The sequence below is a fragment of the Lissotriton helveticus genome, chromosome 4_1 (genome assembly GCF_964261635.1).
Source record: "Lissotriton helveticus chromosome 4_1, aLisHel1.1, whole genome shotgun sequence".
Classification (NCBI taxonomy): Eukaryota; Metazoa; Chordata; class Amphibia; order Caudata; family Salamandridae; genus Lissotriton; species Lissotriton helveticus.
Genome location: NC_136063.1, coordinates 2,098,211,893 through 2,098,235,645, shown reverse-complemented (window position 1 = coordinate 2,098,235,645; position 23,753 = coordinate 2,098,211,893). Strand labels below are relative to the sequence as shown.

General features: G+C 48.9%; 1 protein-coding gene across 4 annotated transcripts in view; it reads left to right on the top strand.

Annotated features, from left to right (window-relative positions):
* SMARCA1 (SNF2 related chromatin remodeling ATPase 1) overlaps window positions 1-23,753 on the top strand; it is a 2,556,005-nt gene that overhangs the window by 2,039,369 nt on the left and 492,883 nt on the right. For all 4 annotated transcript variants that reach the window (XM_078688758.1, XM_078688761.1, XM_078688757.1 and 1 more), the window contains one exon: window positions 10,189-10,311. In XM_078688758.1, coding sequence (XP_078544884.1) covers window positions 10,189-10,311 — 123 coding nt within the window. The remainder of the gene's footprint in view (window positions 1-10,188; window positions 10,312-23,753) is intronic.

Below are 23,753 nucleotides of genomic sequence, written 5' to 3'. Positions count from 1 at the left end.
CCAAAACTCCGTATTTCTATATAGTTCCAAAAATACACAAAGGTGTCACCCCACCACCGGGCAGACCCATAGTATCTGGCATTAAATCACTACTGGAACCTCTCTCACGCTATTGTGACTTTTTTCTCAATCCCTTGGTTCAAAAAGCTCCTTCCTACATTAAGGACACAAAACACCTCCTCAATGTAATTCAAAACATCACGTTCAACCCCAGTTCTGAATTACTAGTAGGATTAGACATTGAGAGCCTTTATACCAGCCTGCCACAGGACGCAACACTAAAGGTACTACATGATGTCCTCATGGCGAGCCCCTGGGAATACAATACCCCCCGCAGTTTCATCATGGACTGCGCCACCTTGGCTCTCAAAGAGAACTATTTTGAATACGAAGGCACCTACTACCTTCAGACCAATGGTACTTCCATGGGTAGTGTCTTTGCTCCCAGTGTGGCTGGATTGTACGTAGCACACTTTGAAAACATCTACATACAACAACCATCCAACCCCTTCCTGGCCAATATCAAAATGTGGCGTCGCTACATCGACGACGTGCTACTGATATGGGAAGGCAATCAAGCACTACTGGACACCTTCATGACCTGGATCAACACTCAAGATCCCTTTTTACGTTTCACCAGCACCAGCAGTGCAACTGAACTGGCGTTCCTTGACCTAAACATAAAACCACAGAATGGAGGCCTCGTAACGAGCACCTTCTACAAACCCACAGCAAGGAACTCCCTACTCAGATTTGACAGCTTCCACCCCCGAGACCTAAGGGAGAATTTACCCTACGGGCAATTTTTACGCATCAGACGTAACTGCAGCAGCATCCAGGACTACAAGTCACAGGCCAACGACCTTACAGACAAACTAAAAGAACACGGCTATCCGTCTAGGATAATAAATAAAACCTGCAAAAGAGCCAGGAACCAGAACAGAGAAGCACTCTTGGAAACCTATGAAAAACAGCAGGAAGAACCCACACTGACGTGTGTGACAACCTACAACACAGCATCCAACCAGGTAGCCAACATCATACGACGCAACTGGAAGATCATCAATTCTGGCACCAGGAATTGGGAAAAACCGCGCTTCGCATACAGAAGGGCCACCAATCTGAAAGACCAACTAGTCAAAACCAGACCCCTGCCGAAGGTAAATACCAACGACAATACCTTAGTCAACATCTGGGGACTTCCAAAAGTCACAGGCCACCACCCCTGCAACAACTGCAGTGTGTGCCACCTTACGTCCCCTTCAAAAACTCTGGACCTAGAACCAGGCAAAGTGTGGACGCAACGACAGTTAACCAACTGTAACTCATCCAACTTGGTGTACCTTATAACCTGCCGGTGCGGCCTCAGATACATTGGCATGACAACCAGGAAAGTAAGGACACGTATGACTGAACATAGGAGCACTATAAGATGTGGCAAAAATATCAGCAAACTTACAGACCACTTCCTCACTCACAACCATACCCCCAATGACTTCTCTTGGACAGTCATTGAGAAATTTGACAATTCAATCAATGAAAAAATCCTTCTTCAAAAAGAACAACGTTGGATATACCGTTTGTCCACACATACCCATGGCCTTAATGATGCCATACCATGGAATTCCTTAGCTGTTTAAATCCCTACATTATGTGCGCTAGAATCCACAACCTTGCGATACCAATGTCAGGGCATCCCCTGCATGAGCATGTCCACCCATGCTCCTCCTCTATCTGATGGGCTCTCTTCCCCCAATGCCAGTACATACACACATTCCACCTGCTTTTAATGCAATGTGCAGGTTGATTACCACCTCGTGTCCACGTTACACTGGCAACCCTTTCGCGCAAGTAATGCCCATACCCGAGTCCTCTGTAGGGCTTCATTTGACGTCTATACGCATGCGCAACACTACAGCGCTAATCCCTCAATACACGCATGCGCATTGAACCGGCACGTGCACCAGAACCTGCAACCACCTCTCAGCGCATGCGCAAGACCACGCACTACTCACCGGCACCCGCGCGCTCAGCCCGCAATGACTAGGCTGTTAGCGTGTCTCCCCTCCCTCTATCTCTATTATACACAGGTGAAACCACTCCACCGGGCAGTATAAAATAGAGGCGGCAAGCTCTACTTCCCTCATAACGGGCGCCGCGGAAGGACGAATAGGTCCAAGGAGGAACCAGACCGAAAATCTCGTGAGTAATATTGAATCGCTACAACTACAAACAGGGTAAGCCACCTTTTTTCCTCCCACAGGTCGGACACTTGTTGAATCTACCTTTCTGCCAACAGGGTCTCTTTCTATGCCAAGCGACCCATGAAGCTTTTTACAAGGAAAAACAGAGTGAGGACCTAGTACCATACTTACCTGTACCTCACCTTGTAAATACGCTCTTTTAGCCCACCACCTAAACACTACCGGTTTTTGATAAAATCATCACCAGTCTCATGCACGTGCCATGAGTCCACAATAGCCGTTTATAGGCCGCACACCACCTTATAAGCCGGCTCATTGTAGTGAATTTTACTATATTGACATGACTCTACCCTGTACGTCTCGTCTTTGTCCTATGTGTTAAATGTAGTCAAGCTTGAGGGAATCCCCTCAAAACAGTTATAGCGCCTTAACGAGCGCGACACATAGCCAAATTACCACCCTCACTTAAATTAAGTTTATTTTGCACCCTGCACATATTAAATGGTCCTGAGGAAAGCCAGCTTAAATTCAACAAGGCACTGGCTGAAACATGTAGACCGCACTAGACGCTGGAGGTCATAATCAGCACTCCACCGCGTCTCCTTGCCTTTTTATCTGCTAGCAAAGGCCCAGTTCATTAAAGATAATCTACCCTCGGGTGCTGGGACCTCTTGCATAGCTTTTAATTTACACTGTCTCACCCCTTTTCACCGCACACTCAGCAACATACCAGCTCCGCAGTCTCCTGGCGTTGAAGCACACCCGGGGCACATTCGGTGCCACTGTGGTGGGCCCGATGATGAAGCATGCCACCGACTAGGTCGGTGGGTGAGGGCTTTATGAGGAAAACAATGCTTTTCCCCACTTTATGTTGCTTCTCGACGTACCTATAGAGTCTTCTATATTCTACTAACCTAGCTAGTCCTTTTTGATATTTGTACATATAACCCAGGGGATCTGGCCTAGCTTACCTAGTCCTCTCTCTCCCTTTGATCTAATCATCATTGTAATTTAACACCGTTTGAAAAAACAGTTTGTCTGCCTAATCAATCACAGTTTGTCCTTTATTTCCTAATTAGCTGGTTTGATTTTTAAACAAATTGCTGAATGTTAGACCTGACTCCTTGGTGTGAGTCTCCCTTCCACTTTTTGCTGATTTGCCACCGATGTTTTGCTGGTGTTCGCTGTTCAGGGCACTGGGCCACGGCTAATCCGTGCCGCAGTGCAAGTGCTCCCAATGTAAACTGTACCTGTAATTGATTTCCATGATTGGCTCATTGGAATTACTGTCAGTCCCCAGTAAAGTGCACCAGGAGTGCCAGGGCTTGTAAATACCAATACTGCTAGTGGGCCTGCAGCGCTGGTTGGGCCACCCACAGAAGCAGCCTTTTAAAATGTGTCTAAGGTCTGCCATTGCAGAACCTGCGTGCAGTCTGGTACTGTCATGCTGGCTGGGCAAGTGCACACACTTGCCAGCCCCTAAACCTTCCCTTTTCTTCATGTGAGTCACCCCTATGGCAGGCCGTAGGGCAGGGTGCATTGTAAGCATAAGGTAGGACAAGCCCTGATGTGTGTGGCATGTCCTAATAGTGAATTACAGCCATTTTCGTTTTTCACTATTGTAAGGCTAGAATGGATTGCTGGAATTATTACACCCTATAATCCCAGCAGGCTCAGGGAACATGGTAGAAGGTCAAGTTTAGTATGCCTTGCCTAACCATTTCAGCCCGCCTCTGCCAAGATGTGTATCTGCTGTCTGGGGTTTGTGAGTGACAGGGCTGGGGATGACAGGTGGTGAATGAGGGGATTACACCAGAGTGGGTGGTGGGAGTGCCCCTTGACTCTGAATAGGGCTATGCTCTGCCACCACAATGCTGGCTCCGCCCCCTGGAGAGCGACTGATGACTCTGCCCAACACCTGGCCCAGGAAGAGGGAGGACTGTCAACAGAGTGCTCCTGACTGACCCTGCCATCACAATGCTGGCTCCACCTCCTGCGGAGCGTCTGCTGTCCGTGCCCCACACACTGAAAGAAGAAGCCAGGGGCTGCACAACAAAGTGCTCCAGAGCTGAATGGAACTATGCAAAGGCCCCCCTGGCTTGAGAAGACAAAAGAAACTGGGTATAAGAAGAGATCCTGCTTGTTAACCAAGACGACCCTCTGCCCGAGGAGAAGGAACCAAGGAAGCTGAAGGAAGAAGACTGTCCCTATCCTGGGGGACTGACCAACAGTGGGAACCTTGCTGCCCAAGGAGAGGAAGAAACTCTGCTGAAAGACTTTGTTTTGACTTATTTGCTACAAGACTTGTGATTCCAGGCTCATCTCCAAGGGCCTGAAAGTGAGCTAGCCCCCTGACCTGAGCCCCAGGACCATTGGGCTCTTCCCCCGCCTTCACTGAAGAGTTGCCGAATTGCCTGTGTCCCCGCCGCTGGAGCCGTCGCTGCATGCCCCTCAAGGACCTGCCCTTTAAGAAGCCCGTGCTGTGTCGCCTGACTCCGTGTGGCCCCGCTCCTCCTCGAGCCAGAGTCCGCACCGTAGCCTGATTGGGCCGCCTCGCACTGTGCTATCCTTTTTCCCCCCTCGAGCCGCATTGCCACTGCCTTCACGCCGCCCCCGGCCAGCCAGCTCCTACCCTGCCAAGTACGGCCCGCACTCTCCAGCCCCCGAAGCCGACCCGCACCTAAGGATTACAAGTACGGCTTGGACTTGACACGAACGTGCCGTCCGCCGCTTCAGGACACGAAGGTACGCCCCATACACCTGAAGCGTATCAGACTGCTCTGTGCCTACCGTACGCCGCATATGCTAGAAGCGTACATATCGCACCAGCCTGCAAGCGTCCCTCGAAGTACGTCTCGTATGCTAAAAGCGTACATAACTGCACCAGCCTTTGCTCCTCAACCTTACGAGGCGTACCGCCTGGTTCCTTCGGCAGTACGCCTCGCACCAGTCTGCAGCGTCCCCTGAGAAGATACGGCGCGCCTGCTGCCTGAGTGCCCGCCAGCCCTCCCTTTGCCCCCCAGTAGGGGGCGTACCTGTCCCGCATTGAGAGCCGCCCTGTGCATTTGAAACCGCACAGGCCGCTCCGTGCTGCCTTTCTACTTTGGGAGCACCTGAGCGCCACGAAGGATCGCCTGCGCCCCGGACCCTCCGCTGCGCCCCCTCGAGGTCCCGCCTAGACGCCCCGCACCACAGCGCCTCCCTACTGCCGGATCTCCATGGAAGGCCCCGCCGAGGGACGTCTTCTCTCTCCCTGCATCCTTTCTCCAAGAAACAAGGAACATATGTGCATCACGCCCCGGGGGCCCGCAGGGGACCAGAGGGTCCGTTTTCATTTCTAACAAGCCTCCTGCCTGTCTATAAGTAGAGAGCCCCCGTGAGGCAGAACTGCGCAAAAAGCTATTTACAAGAGCAGTCCAATCTAAAAGAAAGTATTGTGGGCATTTTAAATAAGACGTGATTCATGATCCAAAGACACTTTTGACAGAAAGCACCTGTTCCAATTTAAAGAAAAGTATTGTGTGCATCCTAAACCCAATGTTATTTATGGTCTTGTGATAATCCTGCAAATCTACTATTTTTACATAAAGTACCAGTATTTTTATACAAACTACAGCCTTGTGTTCATTTGTAGGGGTCAGTATTTTTGCTGTGTATGATCATAAATGCTTAACTAACTTAGCGCTCTGGAGATTAGCCTTGATTGCTCGCGCCACGCAACCTAGAGGGTGAGCAGGGGTTATTCTTAAGGGGTGATTCCCTTGCCCTGACTAGAGGAAAGGGTCCCTGTTTGTCACAAGTGCATACCTGTGCCAACCAGAGACCCCTAAATCTAACATTGTTGGCAGCGGTGGGGATTTTCGAATTTGCATTTATGGTTTAAGTACAGTCAATTATTGATCACCACATAGTGAGAGCAGACCTATAACATAGCCACATACTGTTGATTTCTTTTTTTTTTTTGCTAAGAGATCTCCATTTTTGTTGAATTATGCCCGGCTCAAAGTCTGTAGGGAAGGCAGCATCCATAGCCTCTGGTGGAAGTGAAATAGAAGAAGTAGAGTGGGAAGAAGCGAGACTAGAAAAATACACAGTACCACAGCTGAAGGGCTTCTGTGAAAAATGTGGAGTTCCCAACACTGGATCTAGAAACAAGGCTCCATACCAAAAGGCGCTGAGGGCCTGGATTGAGTCAAGAGCACCAGAGAATGGAGGGGAAATTGTACCCCCAGACCACATCCATGATGTTAGCGGAGTCCTGTCGCCAGAGAAGCTGGCAGACAGGGCAGCAGCCAGAGCCCATGAAGTGGAGATGGCCAAACTTAATGGACAGATGGAGCCACAAAGATTGACAATAGAAGAGAGAAAAATCCTGTTGGAACATGAAGTGAAATGAAGGAGTTGGAGCTGAAAGCGAAAAGTTTGGAAACAACTCCCTCTGGTGGCAGCACAATGCCGGTGCAGGTGGAGTCAAGGGTGTACATGCCTAAAGATGTGATAAAGGAATACTTTAAGGGGGATGACATAGGGCAGTGGTTCAGGGCCTATGAGGTAGCTATGTCCTCCCACCGGGTCCCTGAGAGAGATTGGGGAGCGGGGTTGTGGGGGCGGTTCCTTACTGAGGGGTGGGACACTCTGCTAGATCTACTCTCTGAAGTGTGCAATTCTTATTCCCACATGAAAGATGCCTTAATGACCAGGTTTGGGTTAATTTCTAAAATGTATAGACAGACGTTCAGGGGTTGTACTAAGATTCCTGGGGGTATGTATGTGGAGTATGTAACCTTTTTCTGCAGAGCACTGGATGGTTGGGTGAAGGGTAGCAAAGTGAATGATTTTCAAGGGCTTCTTGATTAAATGGCATGGGAACACGTGTCTAGTAATTGTTTTCCTGAGTTACGCCAGCACCTAATTAATAGCAAGCTGTCCAACCCTAGGAAGCTTGCTGAGGAGGCAGACCGCTGGCTCAGCACCAGGGTCCACAAGGGTTACGTGGGAGACTCAGCTAAGGGTGGGCAGGGTCCCCAGCAGAAGAGTTGGGGGACAGGGGTAAACAAAGAGGGTTCCAAAAAGGCCCCCAAAGTAATCCCCAAGGGAACCAAGGGAAAGGTTCTCAGCCTCCCCCACCCCAGAGACAGACCGGGGCCCGACAGGTAATCCTGTTCAAAGATTGCCCATCCAATGTTACAAGTGTGGTGACCTGGGTCATTTTGCCACTGAACCTAAGTCCCCAGTAAAGTGCACCAGGAGTGCCAGGGCTTGCAAATACCAATACTGCTAGTAGGCCTGCAGCGCTGGTTGCGCCACCCACAGAAGCAGCCTTTTAAAATGTGTCTAAGGTCTGCCATTGCAGAACCTACGTGCAGTCTGGTACTGTCATGCTGGCTGGGCAAGTGCAAACACTTGCCAGCCCCTAAACCTTCCCTTTACTTCATGTGAGTCGCCCCTATGGTAGGCCCTAGGCAGGGTGCATTGTAAGCATAAGCATAAGGTAGGACAAGCCCTGATGTGTGTGGCATGTCCTAATATTTAATTACAGCCATTTTCGTTTTTCACTATTGTAAGGCTACCTGTTCTCATAGGCCAGAATGGTCTGCTGGAATTATTACACCCTATAATCCCAGCAGGCTCAGGGAACATGGTAGAAGTTCAAGTTTAGTATGCCTGAACTCAGAATAATAAAATACTTCTTTTAGTAAAGTTCATTTTAATATGCTGTGTTTGCAAATGCTACTTTTAGAAAGTTAGCATTCGCTTGCCTCACCATTTCAGCCCACCTCTTCCAAGATGTGTATCTGCTGTCTGGGTTTTGTGATTGAGAGGGCTGGGGATGACAGGTGGTGAATGAGGGAATTACACCAGAGTGGGTGGTGGGAGTGCCCCTTGACTCTGAATAGGGCTGTGCTCTGCCACCACAATGCTGGCTCCGCCCCCTGGGGAGCGACTGATGACTCTGCCCAAAACCTGGCCCAGGAAGAGGGAGGACTGTCAACAGAGTGCTCCTGACTGAACCTGTCCTCACAATGCCGGCTCCACCTCCTGCGGAGCGTCTGCTCTCCTTGCCCCACATACTGAAAGAAGAAGCCAGGGGCTGCACAACAAAGTGCTCCAGAGCTGAATGGAACTATGCAAAGGCCCCCCTGGCCTGAGAAGACAAAAGAAACTGGGTATAAGAAGAGGAGCCCTGCTCCTAACAAATTAGGTCCTGCTTGTGAACCAAGACGACCCTGTGCCTGAGGAGAAGGAACCAAGGAAGCTGAAGGAGGAAGACTGTCCCTATCCTGGGGGACTGACCAACAGTGGGAACCTTGCTGCCCAAGGAGAGGAAGAAACTCTGCTGAAAGACTTTGTTTTGACTTATTTGCTACAAGACTTGTGATTCCAAGCTCATCTCCAAGGGTCTGGAAGTGAGCTGGCCCCCTGACCTGAGCCCCAGGAACATTGGGCTCTTCCCCCGCCTTCACTGAAGAGTTGCCGAATTGCCTGTGTCCCCGCCGCTGGAGCCATTGCTGAATGCGCCTCGAGGACCTGCCCTTTAACAAGCCTGTGCTGTGCCGCCTGACTCCGTGTGGGCCCGCTCCCCCTCGAGCGCATTGCCACTGCCTTCACGCCGCCCCGGGCCAGCCAGCTCGTACACTGCAAAGTACGGCCCGCACTCTCTAGCCCCTGAAGCCGCCCGCATCTAAGGATTACAAGTACGGCTCGTACTTGACACAAACGTGCGGTCCGCCGCTTCGGGACACGAAGGTACGCCCCATACGCCTGAAGCGTATCAGATTGCTCTGTGCCTACCGTATGTCGCATACGCTAAAGCGTACACAATCGCACCAGCCTGCAAGCGTCCCTCGAAGTACGTCTCGTACGCTAAAAGCGTTCATAACTGCACCAGCCTTTGCTCCTCAACCTTACGAGACGTACCGCCTGGTTCCTTCGGCAGTACGCCTCGCACCAGCCTGCAGCGTCCCCTGAGAAGATACGGTGCACCTGCCGCCTGAGTGCCCGCCAGCTCTTCCTTTGCCACCAGTACAGGGCGTACCTGTGCCGAATTGAGAGCCGCCCTGTGCATTTGAAACCGCACAGGCTGCTTCGTGCCGCCTTTCTACTTTGGGAGCACCTGAGCGCCACGAAGGATCGCCTGCGCCCCGGTCCCTCCTCTGCGCCCCCTCGAGGTCCCGCCTAGACGCCCCACACTGCGGCGCCTCCCTACTGCCGGATCTCCAAGGAAGGCCCCGCCGAGGGACGTCTTCTCTCTCCCTGCATCCTTTCTCAAAGAAACATGGTACATTTGTGCATCACTCCCCCAGGGGCCCGCAGGGGACCAGAGGGTCAGTTTTCATTTCTAACAAGCCTCCTGCCTGTCTATAAGTAGAGATCCCCCGTGAGGCAGAACTGCGCAAAAAACTATTTACAAGAGCAGTCCAATCTAAAAGAAAGTATTGTGGGCATTTTAAATAAAACCTGATTCATGATCCAAAGACACTTTTGACAGAAAACTCCTGTTCCAATTTAAAGAAAAGTATTGTGTGCATCCTAAACCCAATGTTATTTATGGTCTTGTGATAATCCTGCAAATCTACTATTTTTACATAAAGTACCAGTATTTTTATACAAACTACCGCCTGATGTCCATTTGTGGGGGGTCAGTATTTTTGCTGTGTAGGATCATAAATGCTTAACTAACTTAGCGCTCTGGAGATTAGCCTTGACTGCTCGCGCCACGCAACCTAGAGGGTGAGCAGGGGTTATTCTTAAGGGGTGATTCCCTTGCCCTGACTAGAGTAGAGGGTCCCTGTTTGTCACAAGTGCATACCTGTGCCAACCAGAGACCCCCAAATCTAACACTGAAGTACAGGACTTTGAAAAAAATATTTTTTTATGGGTTGTTATTTTCAATCCATTTTAGCACTGTTGATTGAGCATATGATGGTCCTTGTGCTTTTTGTAAGTGCTCTTTTTTTATTCTGGTTTGTTCTTTTTTACCCAGGTTCCCAGGAATATTGACCTGCCAAATTCAGTTCAGGTGCAAAAGGAGGAGCAGAAAAAGATTGATGAAGCTGGAACTCTCAATCCAGAAGAGACAGAGGAAAAAGAGAAACTACTTACGCAAGTAAGATGAAAATAAATAGTGCAATCATGCATTCATAATTGTATTTTGTTTTTATGGATTTCACCTCTCTTTCCTTCAACGTGACACAACATCTATATTTATGAAGTGGAAGTTAACGCTGAGGGGGTTATAAATGCTGTCTAATAGATGTTTATTTTTAGCCACCTCGTGGCCCTCAAAAATAGAGGCAAGGCTAAATTGAGCCGCGGGGATTGAAACTATTACCATATTGACATACACTGACTCCTGGAGTGGATGTATTAGTTCGCTGAGCCACCAAACCTCATATTGTATTCATGTGTGTCATCTGTTCAATGACTGCACGCCTCTGATAAAGACTTCTCAATGCAGATTTCTCACCTTGTGAATTTACCCCAGGCTGGATCTGGAAACTTCAAAGCAATTCCCTTGCACATCTACAGGTGAGTCATGCAACTACGCTGCCGGTCCAGGCCATTATAAGACCGTGACCTCTAATTGCTGATGTCAGTTCCTTTCTTTCCATGCTCTTCAATTGGGACCTGGATCCATTATAAGACTGCAACCGCTACATGCTGATGTCAGTTCCTTTCTTTACAATTATGGGGTGGGTGGAATTTGTGTACTCACGCAAAGCTCCGCAAAACGGTACAAAATCTCAGCGAGCACGCAAAAGTTCAGCGAACATGCGGCATTGCTTGTTCTGCCCGTTTGCAATGCTTTTTTCCTGTTGGCGAACACTGTTTGCGTGCTTGGGGAGAAATATCTTACAAACACGCATTTTGAAACGCACGAACAAGCAAAAAATTCCACGGATTGCGGAATTTCTGGCAATTCCGCGTTCTCCGCAGAACGTGAAATTACCCAAATTCCGCAAATTCCGTGAGGGAACAGAATTTACCACCCAGGCCTACTTTCCATGCTCTTCGATGTGGAGCTGGAGCTAGCAGTCCTGTCTCCTAACAGAAATTTCCTGCAGAAAAACTTGTTTGTGCCACTAAACTATTTTAGGGTGCAATTATGGGCCCTAAAACTACAGCATTCAAGCCCAGTTTTGATTGTGAATGACAAATGTCTATGAGAGACATACACAAAGTCTGCCTGTGGTGCCTCAGTACCATGGGCACTACAAAGTATTGTTTGTGATGGGAAAAGGTAATTCTCAACTATGCTGACAAACTCGCTGTTGCCGAGCTCTAAAGGAAGTCACAAAAGCAGTCTCAAACCCAGGCAAAGGCATAGTCGGGCTCCCTCTCCTGCAGCTGAACCTAAGATCGCTATATATCAAGATCGTGGATGTTGGAATTGGAGGTCCCTGTTGCTTACCACCGCAACCAAATGCTGGAGGCGTGCGTCCCCCACCCCTCACTTCAACCCTAGGCTAAGTAAGGACTGTAAGTAAGTTAGGGAAGAGGGGTTGGCCTAACGGCTAAGGCGCTCGACCTCGGACCTGGGGATCTGGGTTCGAGTCTCGGTAACGACGCCAAAACCCCCCTGTGATTCTGGGCAAATCACTTAATCTCCCCGTGCCTAAAATGAAAAAGAAAAAAAAAATGTGTCCTCATGTAACGTAACTGGTGCTATGTAAAGCGCTCTGATAACTGATTCGGTTTGGTTCTAGTTCGCGCTATATAAAACTGCAAAAAAAAAACAAAAAAAAAAGGACACCATCTGAGAAAGCCCTGCTCACCCCTCACCCCCTTAGTAGCTTGGCACGAGCAGCCAGACTTATTTCCAAGGCACTAGTGTTCAGTATGTGCAACCACGCTCACAGTAACCCGATGATGTCATCACAAATAGACTCCACACGAGTGTTGATCAAAATTAGTATAATCTTTATATAAGCAATTATACGATATGACCAAATGATACAAAATCAACATATAAGAATGGGTAGTATTCTTTCCGGTGGGTTGGTATGTTCTGATCCCAACCACCACTTCTAACCAACAGTTAAGCTCACTTCTAACCGTTTCCCAAAAGGTTAGGCAAGTCATATTGCTAGAATCACACACATTGCAAAAGTAAACAATACTGCAATGCGTAACGATATTCTCTTATACTGTGCAACAGAGAAACAATGCCATACGTAGCGCCACAGTCATGTACTTGCAATTGAAGGAATAATGCAATGCGTATCACCACCAGCATGCCATGTACTAGGTAGAAACAAATCAATGCGTCACGCTACAATCCTGTGCAATAAATAAATAATACACTGTGTCACGTTATACTCAGATACTGTACACTGAAGAAATAATGCAATGCGCCACGTTACAATTAGGTAATATGCAATGGTGAAATAACCCAGCTCGTAGCGCACCAAGCATAAAGTTTGTCAGGCACAAATGAGGTCAGGCGTCATACAACAGTTTGTTCGCAGCAATAATGCAAAGTATAATACAACAGTTTTACCTTCTCCGTTAACAGTGCCCCCGTTATGGATCAAATGATGACACAAAAAGTACTGCTTCCCACTCCGGCCCCAGTACTGCCCCGTCTTAGGTCAGCACGGGCCGGGATCCGAGCCGAAGCAATAGCTTGCGCAGCTGACTGAAGCGGGAGGCCAAGAGAGTGTCCCTCCGGCCCGCACCCCACCCCAGGTGTTGATTCACGTTACCTGGGGAGCAGGGGTGCGATCCCACTCTCCTCCCCGACGTCTGCGACTTGGGCCTTGATTCAGAACTCCGTCACAAGTTGCGGCAGACTCGGGCCGGCAGCTCAGCTCTACCGTGGCTGCTGGTCCTGGCCACTGCTGATCGACTCCTGGGGCCCCAATGACTTGGCCCTCAGTCCGGTGGTCTCAGTCCTCACCAAGAGCCGCCCTCAGCACTGTGGAGACTTTACTTCAATTCGTTGCACACCCAACGCCGGAACTTCTCACCAGCACCTCTGGTTGCACTTCGACATGCACACCGCGCATCTGAGACTCGCCTCTTCTCTGGTGCTCACGACGATCCGGCGCTCTTCACCAACGCTCCGCTTGCACCTCAACAAGCACCCTGCACGTTCGAGCCTCTTCTCCTCTCCTGGTGCACATGATGTCCAGGCGCTCTTCACCAACCCCCTGGCTGCACCACGACACACACTCTTGCGTGTTCGAGTCTCAATTCTTCTCCCGGTGCACGCGATGTCCAGGCGCTCTTCACTAACGCCCTGGCTGTACCACGACACATACTCTTGCACGTTGGAGACTGACTTCTTCTTTTGGTGCCTACGAGGCCCCCGGCGCTCTTCACCAACACCCGGGAAGCATCACAACACACACACTGTGCGTCCGAGTCTCGTTTCTTCCTTTGGTGCACACGAGGACCAGACACTCTTCACCAACATCCTGGCTCCACCACGACACACACAATGCTCATCCTAGTTCCACTTGGACCTCCAGGTGCCCAAGATCACAGGGCAGAACTAGCAAAGGTCTTTGGCTAGACAGAGCACACGCACCCACGGCGTATCTGAGAGTCTTCTCTGGAAACTTTTATATTCCTGTGTTTCCAAAACAGGGAGCCAGCTCACCTCGGGCCCTTGGGGTTTCAAGACACAGCACAAAGCGCAGTCTTCTTCAAGCAGGGGGACCCAGCGCCTCCAAGCACAGTCCAAACAGCCTCTTCCTTAGTTAGAACAGCAAACTGCAGACCAGCCCCAGATCACGAAGTAAGGATTGGTCTATCCACAGCAGTCTCTTCAGTTGCTCCTTCTTTTGCAGAGGTTCCTCTTGACCACAGAATGGGTCCAAGCCTTTTGAGTCTCAATTCATATCTGTTTCATTTCCAACGTTAAGGGGCTTCAGCTCTCATAGTTATACCCCTTAATGACTTTGATGTTGGTATGTGCTCAGGGGTCCCTGACCCCTCCCTAAATCAGTGCTGGGTGTCTCCCTCCCAGTGTCACCTCTCTCCCTTTGATACTGGGGATCTGGATCCTTAATCACTCAGCATGAGGTGGGTCTATTGGTTTATAGCACCAGCCCATGCCTTTTCACCTCCTGGGCTTCTCCTCCCCCTGCTCTCCAGATTCAGGACAGCCTGGTGCCATCTCAACCCCTCCCTGGGTCAAGACCTCTCCCAGCTCCTCTCACCTTTCAGTTCCAGACAGACAATCCACATTTCAGAGACATACAGAAATGCTCAGAGCACAAAACTCAGCCGCTTTCTAAAAGAGTGGTTTATGAACACACAGTGACAAAACCACCTTCACAGAAAGATACATTATGACACTGTGAGTCCATACATACCAAACTTCCCCTCTCCATTATAAACTGATAGGAAACTAGGCTAACAAACGCAACATCCAGCCTCCCCATTCTGTCCTATGGGCAGAATGGCCTTTCAGCAGTGAAAAACGAAATAAAGAGTTTTTCACTGTCAGAACATAACACACATCTCAGTTGATGTTCTGCCTTTTACCTACACTGCACCCTGCCCAGGGATTACCCAGTACCTACCACAGGTGTGCCCCATGTGTATGTAAAATGGAAAGTCAGGACTGACAAGTGGATGCACTTGTCAGGGCTACATGCTAACTTAGCATTCTACCCACAGGCCCTACACTGAAGGCCTGCGTTCCCTTCTCTGCGCAACCTTGCATTACTATCCCTTGCACAGACTGTGCACATCACTAGGGATTTCATTAGTAAGGCAACATACCAATCATGGCCAACCAATCACCATTACATTTTACATAGTGAACTCCTGTACTTTGACACTGATCAGCAGTGGCAAAGTACCCAAAGCATATAAATCGGCATCTCTAGGTCAGGAAAATGGTCTAGGGGGGAAGCAAAAAGTTTAGGGAACTTTAACCAAAAAGGCCAATTCCTACAGTGGAGTTCAGGTAAGTTAAAGAAACACAAAAATCATAAGAAGTGTACACATGATGTCCCGGTGTTCCCATCATTTGGAGTTGCACAACACCCTGGGTACTTCGAGGCCTTTACAGTGCAAACTTCTCAAGAGCTTCCACTCAACCTTGCTCCTCCTCAGCGGACAGCCACAGCAGAGCAGACAAGATAACCTGTCTAAAGGAGGCAGTAGCAATCATCTTTAGTATCCCGTCCGATCCGTTTAGAGAGCCTCTGAGTCCATAGATTTCTAGGTGGCAGCCTGTTGAAGGCTCATTATCGGATCTGTACCCAACACTGACTACATGAGACCTGCCTGAAAGCATGATGCCACATCTGACACCAAGATCGATGCCACAGACTAGACCCTCCATTCTGACATCGGACCATGATCCAATCTTTCAGTCAGATATGGAAGCTTAATCGCCACCATGCTATTTCACCTTTTCGGATGTGGATCAGCAGTTTTATGATCAGGATTCTGAAGAAGAGATGTTTTATTATGAAGCAAATGTGTATGAAGACCTACAAGATACCAGTGGGATAGTTACCTCCTCTGATGTAGCCTTAAATTCGTGTAACCTGGGGCCACTGAAGAATCCATCTCATTTGCGACAGTCATTAGAAAGTTCCCAACCTTAACCTACCCAAGCAAGTAGTAAGGCTCAATGTGCTCGTAGAGGTTCTTAACCTACCAGCAGCATATACTCAGGAACCTCTGCTTTCCTTCAATTAAGCCTTGGTAGATGTGCTGGTGGGCACATGAGAGAAACCAGGATCTTGCCCATCAGAGAACAGACAAGTGGCAAAATGACACAGTCCAGCTCCAGGGGACCCAGACTTCAGTGGCGGCTTCTCTGCTAAGGCAGAGGAGCGTGTCCCTACTGCCTTCAAGCAGAAAAAAAGGAAAAAATAAAATGATAATTACAATGTTATTATCATTTTATTTTGTCAACCTGCGGCGGCAGCTTGCATGAGGGGTCGGGGCTGAAGAGCAGGGGAGGAGTAATGCAACCCTCCTAAGTGCGCAATGACTGTTTGGCCGGCCCTCTCAGGCTGCCCAAACCAATTATGCACACTTTCCCCGTTTTCCATGCAGGCTGCATTACAGCCTTCATGGAGAACATGCCCACCCCTCCAGCCCCTTGGCTGAGCATTGTCATTGCACTCGGACCAATCACAATGCTGCATTGCAATATTATGATCGGTCAGGGGAGCCTGTGTGCTGGGTGCTTCCTGTTCCAGCAGTCGACGAGAGCAGGAGCAGAGATGTGGGAAGGTAAGTGTCTTTTTTTTTTTTAATTGTGACGTGCGTGCCTCCTATCCCCCATGCTTCCCCCGCTACCCGCATCCATGCCAGCCCCCACTGCCAGACTTCTGCATGCAACACCCCACATCCAGAGAGCTTGTTGTATTAGGCATCCTCTAGCTGCCAGAACCCTAACTCTTTCTCTACAACTCCACATAAAAGGAAATCCAAATGCATGGAGAAATTTGTGAAACACTTTTTTTACTGTGCAAGTCTTGCCCTGCGATCTGTCAAACTTTGTGCCTCCTAGGACAGGATTCTCACACCTTGTGGGATAGAGTAGCAGTGGATGTCCGCAAGGATGTCAGATACACCCTACAATGCCTGATCCTTAATGGCCAAGGTGCTGAAAAACATATTCTGTCTTGGACACAACTGTCTGCCTGGGTAGGGAAGTCAGCACCAGAATGGCCATGCCTGGGTTCTTCCCACTGGCTTCTCTTTGGTATCTCTTTGTTCTATGGCTCAAAACCGTTTGGGGTGAAGGCTGATTCAGCCCTAGAGAAATTCAAAGAAAGCAAAGCCACAGCCAGCTCCTTCAACAACAGCGCCTCTTTCAAGGCTTCAGTAGGTGATATCTGCAGAGGCAGGAACTTCATGGGCCTTAGCAATAACAGGCCCCCTGGTCCTTTCAAGGGCGAGGCCGGGGAACCAGTCAACAACTTTCAGGCTAACAGGGGCAACAATTTACCCAGACCACAACCCCTCCCCGCAACTGCAACTGTAACACACACACAATCACCTGGTAGGAGGTCAGGCCACCCTCCATCCCCCCGCATGGAGAAGCATCCCATCAGACAAATTGGTGCTTCTGACCGTAGAGCGCGGCTACTCTTTATCCTTTCTATACTGCACTGCAACACCTTCAAAAGGACCACTTGTCTATACTCTGCAAAGCAGCTCAAGCTCTTTTGGCCAAGGGAGCAATAGAGAGAATGCGGCATCAGAGACTGGAAATGCCTATTATTCCCATTATTTTCAGGTGTCTAAAAAGGGCAGAGGCCTGTGCCTAACCCTAGATCTCCACCCTCTGAAGCCCTCTTCCTCTGGAAGGACAAGTTCAGAGTGCTTACCCTGGCCCACTTTCTGTCTGCCATGGACGCGAAAGACTAGATGATGGCGCTAAATTTGCAGAATGCCTATTTTTACATCCTTGTCCTTCAATCCCACATGTGTTACATGCGGTCTCAGGTAGGCCAAGAGCACTTTCGATTCATCTTGCTCCCCTTTTACCTTACCAATGCACATTGGGTGTTCACAAAAGTGATGGTGGTTGAAACCCACCAGCGAAGGTTGGGAATTCAAATATTCTCATACCTCGGCTGTCTACTGAAGACGAGCTTACCTCAAACATTCGTACACCACAATCAGACGATGGCCAACCTGTTAACATTGTTGGGTTTCTCCATCAATGTTCCTAGTCACACCTCCTTTCACAGCAACTCCCCTTCCTGCATACAGTGCTTTTTCAAGCTATCCCTCCACCTCAAAGAGCCCATGATATTCAGGCTTTGATTCCAATGTTTGAATCCTTGACCTGGGTCTCAATGAGAGCAGCTTTGAGACTTCTGGCCTTCTTGGCTCCCTGCATGCTGCTGTTGGTTCACAGCAGGTGGCACATGCACGATTTGTTCAAGTAGAAACCCTTCCTTCTAGGCAGGGTAAGGGGATCACACTTCTAAAATAATCCCTGCTCACCCCCTTGGTACCTTGGCACGAGGAGTCAGGCTTATCCCAGAGGCAATGTGTAAAGCATTTCCACATAACACACTGTAATACATTGAAAACACTACAAAAGGACTCCACAACTGTTTTAGAAAAATAGCCAGTATTTATTTGTGTAAAACAAGACCAAAATGATAAAAATCCAACATACTGTAGTAAATTTATGTATTTTTGCAATAATAAACTGGGAAGACAGTTCCTTGAAGTCGATAGCTCCATCCGGTGGTATCACGGCGTCGTGAGCAAACAAATCCAACCGTACAGGCCAACAACAAGGTCACGGGCAAGATACTGTGTCAGGAAGACCAGCCAACAGTACCTTGAAAATGCAGGGCATCGTGGACCTTGCAATGTGTTCTGAAGAGGCGGTGTCGCCAGCAGATGTCAGTTCCGGGGGTCGGTGCAGGAGTGGTCGGGCCCTTGAAGTCATACGTGTTACAGATCGAACTCTGTGAAGGTGAAGTCAGCAGCGCTGGTGTCAGCAGGCATCAGGACTGCAGTGCTTCATGCGATTGCCTCAGGTCGCTGTGCAGACTACGGCTGCAGTCCGAGGTGGAGCCGTGCTCCTTGTGGTGCTGACAGGTCGCAGTGCAAGTTTTTGATGTTGTGATTGCTGAACCGCTGACGTCGGTAGACCCTAGGCTGCGGTGCGAAGTAAGGCAGTGCGGTGTGCGGTGCCCACAGATCACGGCACAGGCAGCGGTGTCAGTTGGCGATGTGTTGACGATGGCCACGGTGCAGCCAGCGGCATCGATGTCAGCTTGGAGCAGCAGTAGCGGCAAAACCAGGGTGGCAATGTGAAGCGAGGCTGTGCGGCATGCGGAGCCCACAGGTCACGGTGCGTGCAGGGGCTCGGTTACGGCATTGGATAGCATCGGAGAGACCAGGTTTGCTGTGCGAAGTGTGGTGCTGCTTGTTATGGTGCCAACAGGTCACCAAACCGGCAGCAGTGTGGTTGTCGGCGTTGGGTTGATTTTTCCTCTTTGGCAGCTGTAAGATGCAGTTTCAGATGCAGGTACCCAGAGGATGGTGAAATCATGTGCCTGAGACTTCCATCATGAAGCAAGGTCTTCTTCAAGCCTTTAGAGAAAATTAAGCAGCAGGATTCAAGAAAGTCCAGCCCAGTCCTTTCACTACCTAAGACAGAAGCAGCAACTGCAGACCAACCCAAAAGCAACAAACAGCAAAGGGGCAGTATTCCTCCTGGCAGATGATCCAGCTCTTCTTCTTGGCAGGGTCCTTAGTCCACGATTGTTCTGAAGTTATGGGGGAAAGGCCCCAATATTTATACAACGTTTCTCTTTGACGTCTTTGGCAGTATTCTCTTGCTCAGTAAAAACCAGTTCTGTCCTACCTGGTCCTGCTACACTACAGGAGGTGGAGACAGCATTAGTCACAGCAGCCACTGCCTATTCAGGTGCCGGTGACAAGTCTTCCCACCACTCTAGCCCTGGATGGCCCATCAGCATATGCAGGGCACACCTCTGCTCCCTTTGTATGGGCTTCTGAGTTGAATGCACAAGCAGCCCGTCAGCCTAAACACAAATAGTGAATCTACAAGCAGGCAGAGAAACATTAGGATGGTTAAGCAAGAAAAGACCCACTTTCTAAAAGTGGCATTTTCCCACACACATTTTAGACACCATCTTTCCTAAAACATATTTTATTACATTCTGAGCTCAGGGAGCCTAAACTCCAAATCTCTAGCTGTTCCCAATTGAAAGTGGCACTTGTAAGATGTTACAAGGCATCTCCAATGGTAGCCTTTGGAAGAGATAGCCTTTCAATAGTGAAAGACGAATTGCACATTATTTGACTATCAGGACAAGTAAAACTTACCACAACATGTCCTACCTTTCACATACACACACACACTGCACCCTGCTCACGCAGGTACCTTGGGCCTCCCTTAGGAGTGCCTCACATGTAGGAAAAGGGAAGGTAAGGGCCTGGCAAGTGGCTACATTTGCCAGGTCAACATGGTAGTTAAAAACTGTGCGAGCAGACACTGCAGTGGCAGGTCTGAGACACATGTGAAAGACTACTTGTGTGGGTGGCCCAATCACTGCTGCAGGCCCACTAATAGCATTTGATTTACAGGCTCTGGCCCCACCTGTGCACAATACTAGGGACTTACTTGTAAATATGCCAATCAGGGCCGTATTGGCCGTAGAGGAGACCGGATGTTTCCCCGGTGGGCTGCTTGGGTGGGGGCTGGTTTTGGACCCCTGGGGAGCCGTTTTTGTTACTGGGGGCCAGTTTACAGCATAGCTGTAATACTGGTCCCTTGTAACAAAATCAACTGCAGTGTTTTCCATTCACACCCCCACAGCCCCCCCACCAGCGGCCGGCCCAACTCAATTGCCAGGGTCGGTTTGCGTCCCCAGTCCGGCCCTGATTCCAATCATGGATACACCAATCGAACACAATTTACACGGAGAGCAGGTGTACTTTAGCAACGATTGGCAATAGTGAAGTGCGCAGAGTCTTAAAGCCAATGAAAAATGGGTCAAAAACACAAGGTCAAAAAGCAAACAGTCTGGGGATAAACCTGCCATAAATGTCAGGCATAACAGATCTGAAGTCCCAGTGGGCTCAACACCAAGGCAACCTCTCGGACTATATCAAGTTGTAGAATGAGACTGCATGAGATCTGCAGTGGGTTCTGCTTGACCACAACTGGATCAGTGGCAGACCCCTCACTCTGCCCTACCGAGCGCTAATGATTGTGAAGGATGTGTCGTTGCTGGGTTCAGGAGCTCATCCAGGAGAGAAGATCTCTTTTCTCTGTTGGGTGCTGGCCTCCAAATCATCTTGCTGTATTTGCAAGTGATTAACTTGGCACTGAAGAGGTTACTCGCGACCATCAAAGGGTAACCGAGTACAAGTGCTCAGAGCACAGCCACCATGTTGTTTTGCGACAAACAAGGTGGTGTGGGATTGTGGGTCTTGTGCGAAGAGGCTCAGCGGCTTTTGAAGTGGCTGACCGCTCAGGGCATCTCCATCATCGCCCAACACCTGGCAGGATCTTTAAACATCAGGGCGGACAAACTCAGCCGCCAGTGCCTAGCTGATCCCAAATGGCAGTGGAACAGGGCATCTTCCCCCAGCTTCAATCTAGTTACCACCGCAGGCAACACCCAGTGTCCAAACTTTTTCTCATTTGAGATTTCAAGGCAGACCTCCCTAGAAGATTCCTTCCGTCTGCATTGGGGATCGGGACTCCTGTACACTTTTCTGCTCTTACCCAGGGTGCTGATTAAGATCAGGAAAGACTGGGCACAAATCATACTTGTGAGAAAGTCATTCTTTTTGTCCTGTTCACCCCCATGATTTGAGGGATACTAGTGGTAACTGACTCCAACTGTTCCCTGGCCTATGCTAACCAGGCCCAGGGCAAGTGCTCTTATGTAAAAGGTATATGGTAATTAGGTATAATTACAATTGGCAGTGAAAGACCCCTTTAAGTCCCTCGTATATTATATGGCATGAGGGATTCAAACTACCTATAATTCGCTAGTATATAATAGGGCAGACGGATTTAGAGGCCCAGTAGATTTCCTGCTTGGGAGTGTACACCACTGTGTTGCCTGCTGTCATTTTTAAAGGCAGCCCTGCTTCTTGGACTGTCTTTAAAAAGTAAATTATATGGAAATTTGACTGTGGAATTAAAGGTACTTTCAAAGTGGTAATCTACCTTATTTTTACATATAAGTCTCCACCAAGTCTCCCTTGGGTGCCCCAAGCGTGCTGTGCCATGTAACTATAAGCATTGTAGATTATTAGCTCCATAGGCTAACGCTGGAATCTGTTATTTAGGTATAAATATTGCTAGGAAGGGGTTACAAATATCACTCAAGGACTTACATGATTGGCAGTGATAAATCCAATAACTTGCCTCTGTGGAATTTTTCATAACTCGCCAAAACCCAGCCTTCTAGCAGCTGTTCCTGGTTGGTCAGCCATAACAGGCTTAGACAAGCTGCTTTGATGAGATGATAAGTGGCCTGCTTAGAGCAGAGGTTTTTTCTGGTGGCCCTCAGCAGCTGCAAAGAACAGGCCAAGTCGGGGCCGAGTAAATCAAACTGGGGTTCAGATAGAGAAGGACATTAGGGAATACAACCTGAACGTTTCTCCTGCTGAATTTATTTTAACTGCTTTCATTTGTGGGAACTTTAAACGGTGGGAATTGTGTTCACTGTGGGGGCATTTCTAAATTGTTTTCATTTTGGCACTTTGCACTCCCGATCCCCGTTCTTGGGCACAGTTGGGGACTTCAACTTCCGGACCAGTTAGCGGTCTAGCGGTTTCCTCATGCTGGCCTATATAGCACGCATGCTGACGCTTGCGCGCAGCACACACTTGCTGCTAGCGCACCGAAGTCGCGCTAAAGGCAAGCCCGACAGCGCCCGTCCGCGCTCTGGCTGGGTGCAGGGCCCGTCCCCCTGGCTGTTTTTCCCCTAATATCTTGCACTATACAAGTAAGGAATTGTTTAAATTGAACCCTGGAGAAAGGCTTCCTCATTGTCCCAGGTTGTCCATAGATAATATTAATGACAACACTAAGGGCTCTTTGTGTCCCTGCTGTCGGACACCTTACCCGGTTATTTTGCCGGAACACTACACTGAAAAATACGATGGATCATGTCAACGGGGCTCCTTTGAAATGCATTTTATTTAATGCTAGATCATTAGTAAAGCAAAGCCTGGAATGTGCCCTCTTACTGGAGGATAACAATGTAAAACTGGCATTCGTCACTGAGGCATAGACCGATAGTACTTCTGGCCCTGATCTGGTTAAGGCAACACCTCCAGGTTTTCATTGCTATACACTTGACCGGCCACTAAAAAAGGGGGAGAGCTTGCTATTATTTATCATGAGTTTTTGTCCCAGTCTCTAATCCGACGTGTGTTTTTAATATATACTCTGCAGACTACAAATCCTTCAAAGGCACATTATTATACCGGCCACCTGGTTCTAAAAGTGGATTCTTAGACTCCCTGAGTTCGCTGCTAGAAGAAAGGCTGTGTTTAGAGTCCTTCTCGATGTTGGGAGACTTCAACTTCCATCTTGAAATTTTTAGTGATCTTGACATGACTAGGATGGAACAAATCATGGGCGTAGGAGGCCTTAACAACTGGTGACGTCTCCTACACATGAAAAAGATCCTACCCTGGATGGTATATATTCCAGCAATAAAGACTTAGCTGGCATCTCAGTCCTCCCGATCTTGTGGCCTGATCATTGTTCAATCAAGTTTGAACTGAACAGCTTTCTGGCTAACTCTTCTGGCCTGACACAGACTCAGGACATCGTACCTAGAGCGTGGGGCACATTGGATGTTAAGAGTCTTCAAAACTCTCTCAAAAATTCAATGTATCAGCTCCAGTTTAATGTTGAGGAGGCAACGGCTCTTCAAAATAAATGGATACCTAAGCACGCTTCTCCCACTGCTCCCTGGTATTCAGAAGAGCTTAGGGCCAAGAAATTAGTCTGTAAGCACTCCGAAAGGAGATGGCGTAAACATTATGCAGAATCTGACAAGGAAAAGTATACATCTTGCATTTCTAACTATAAACAATCAC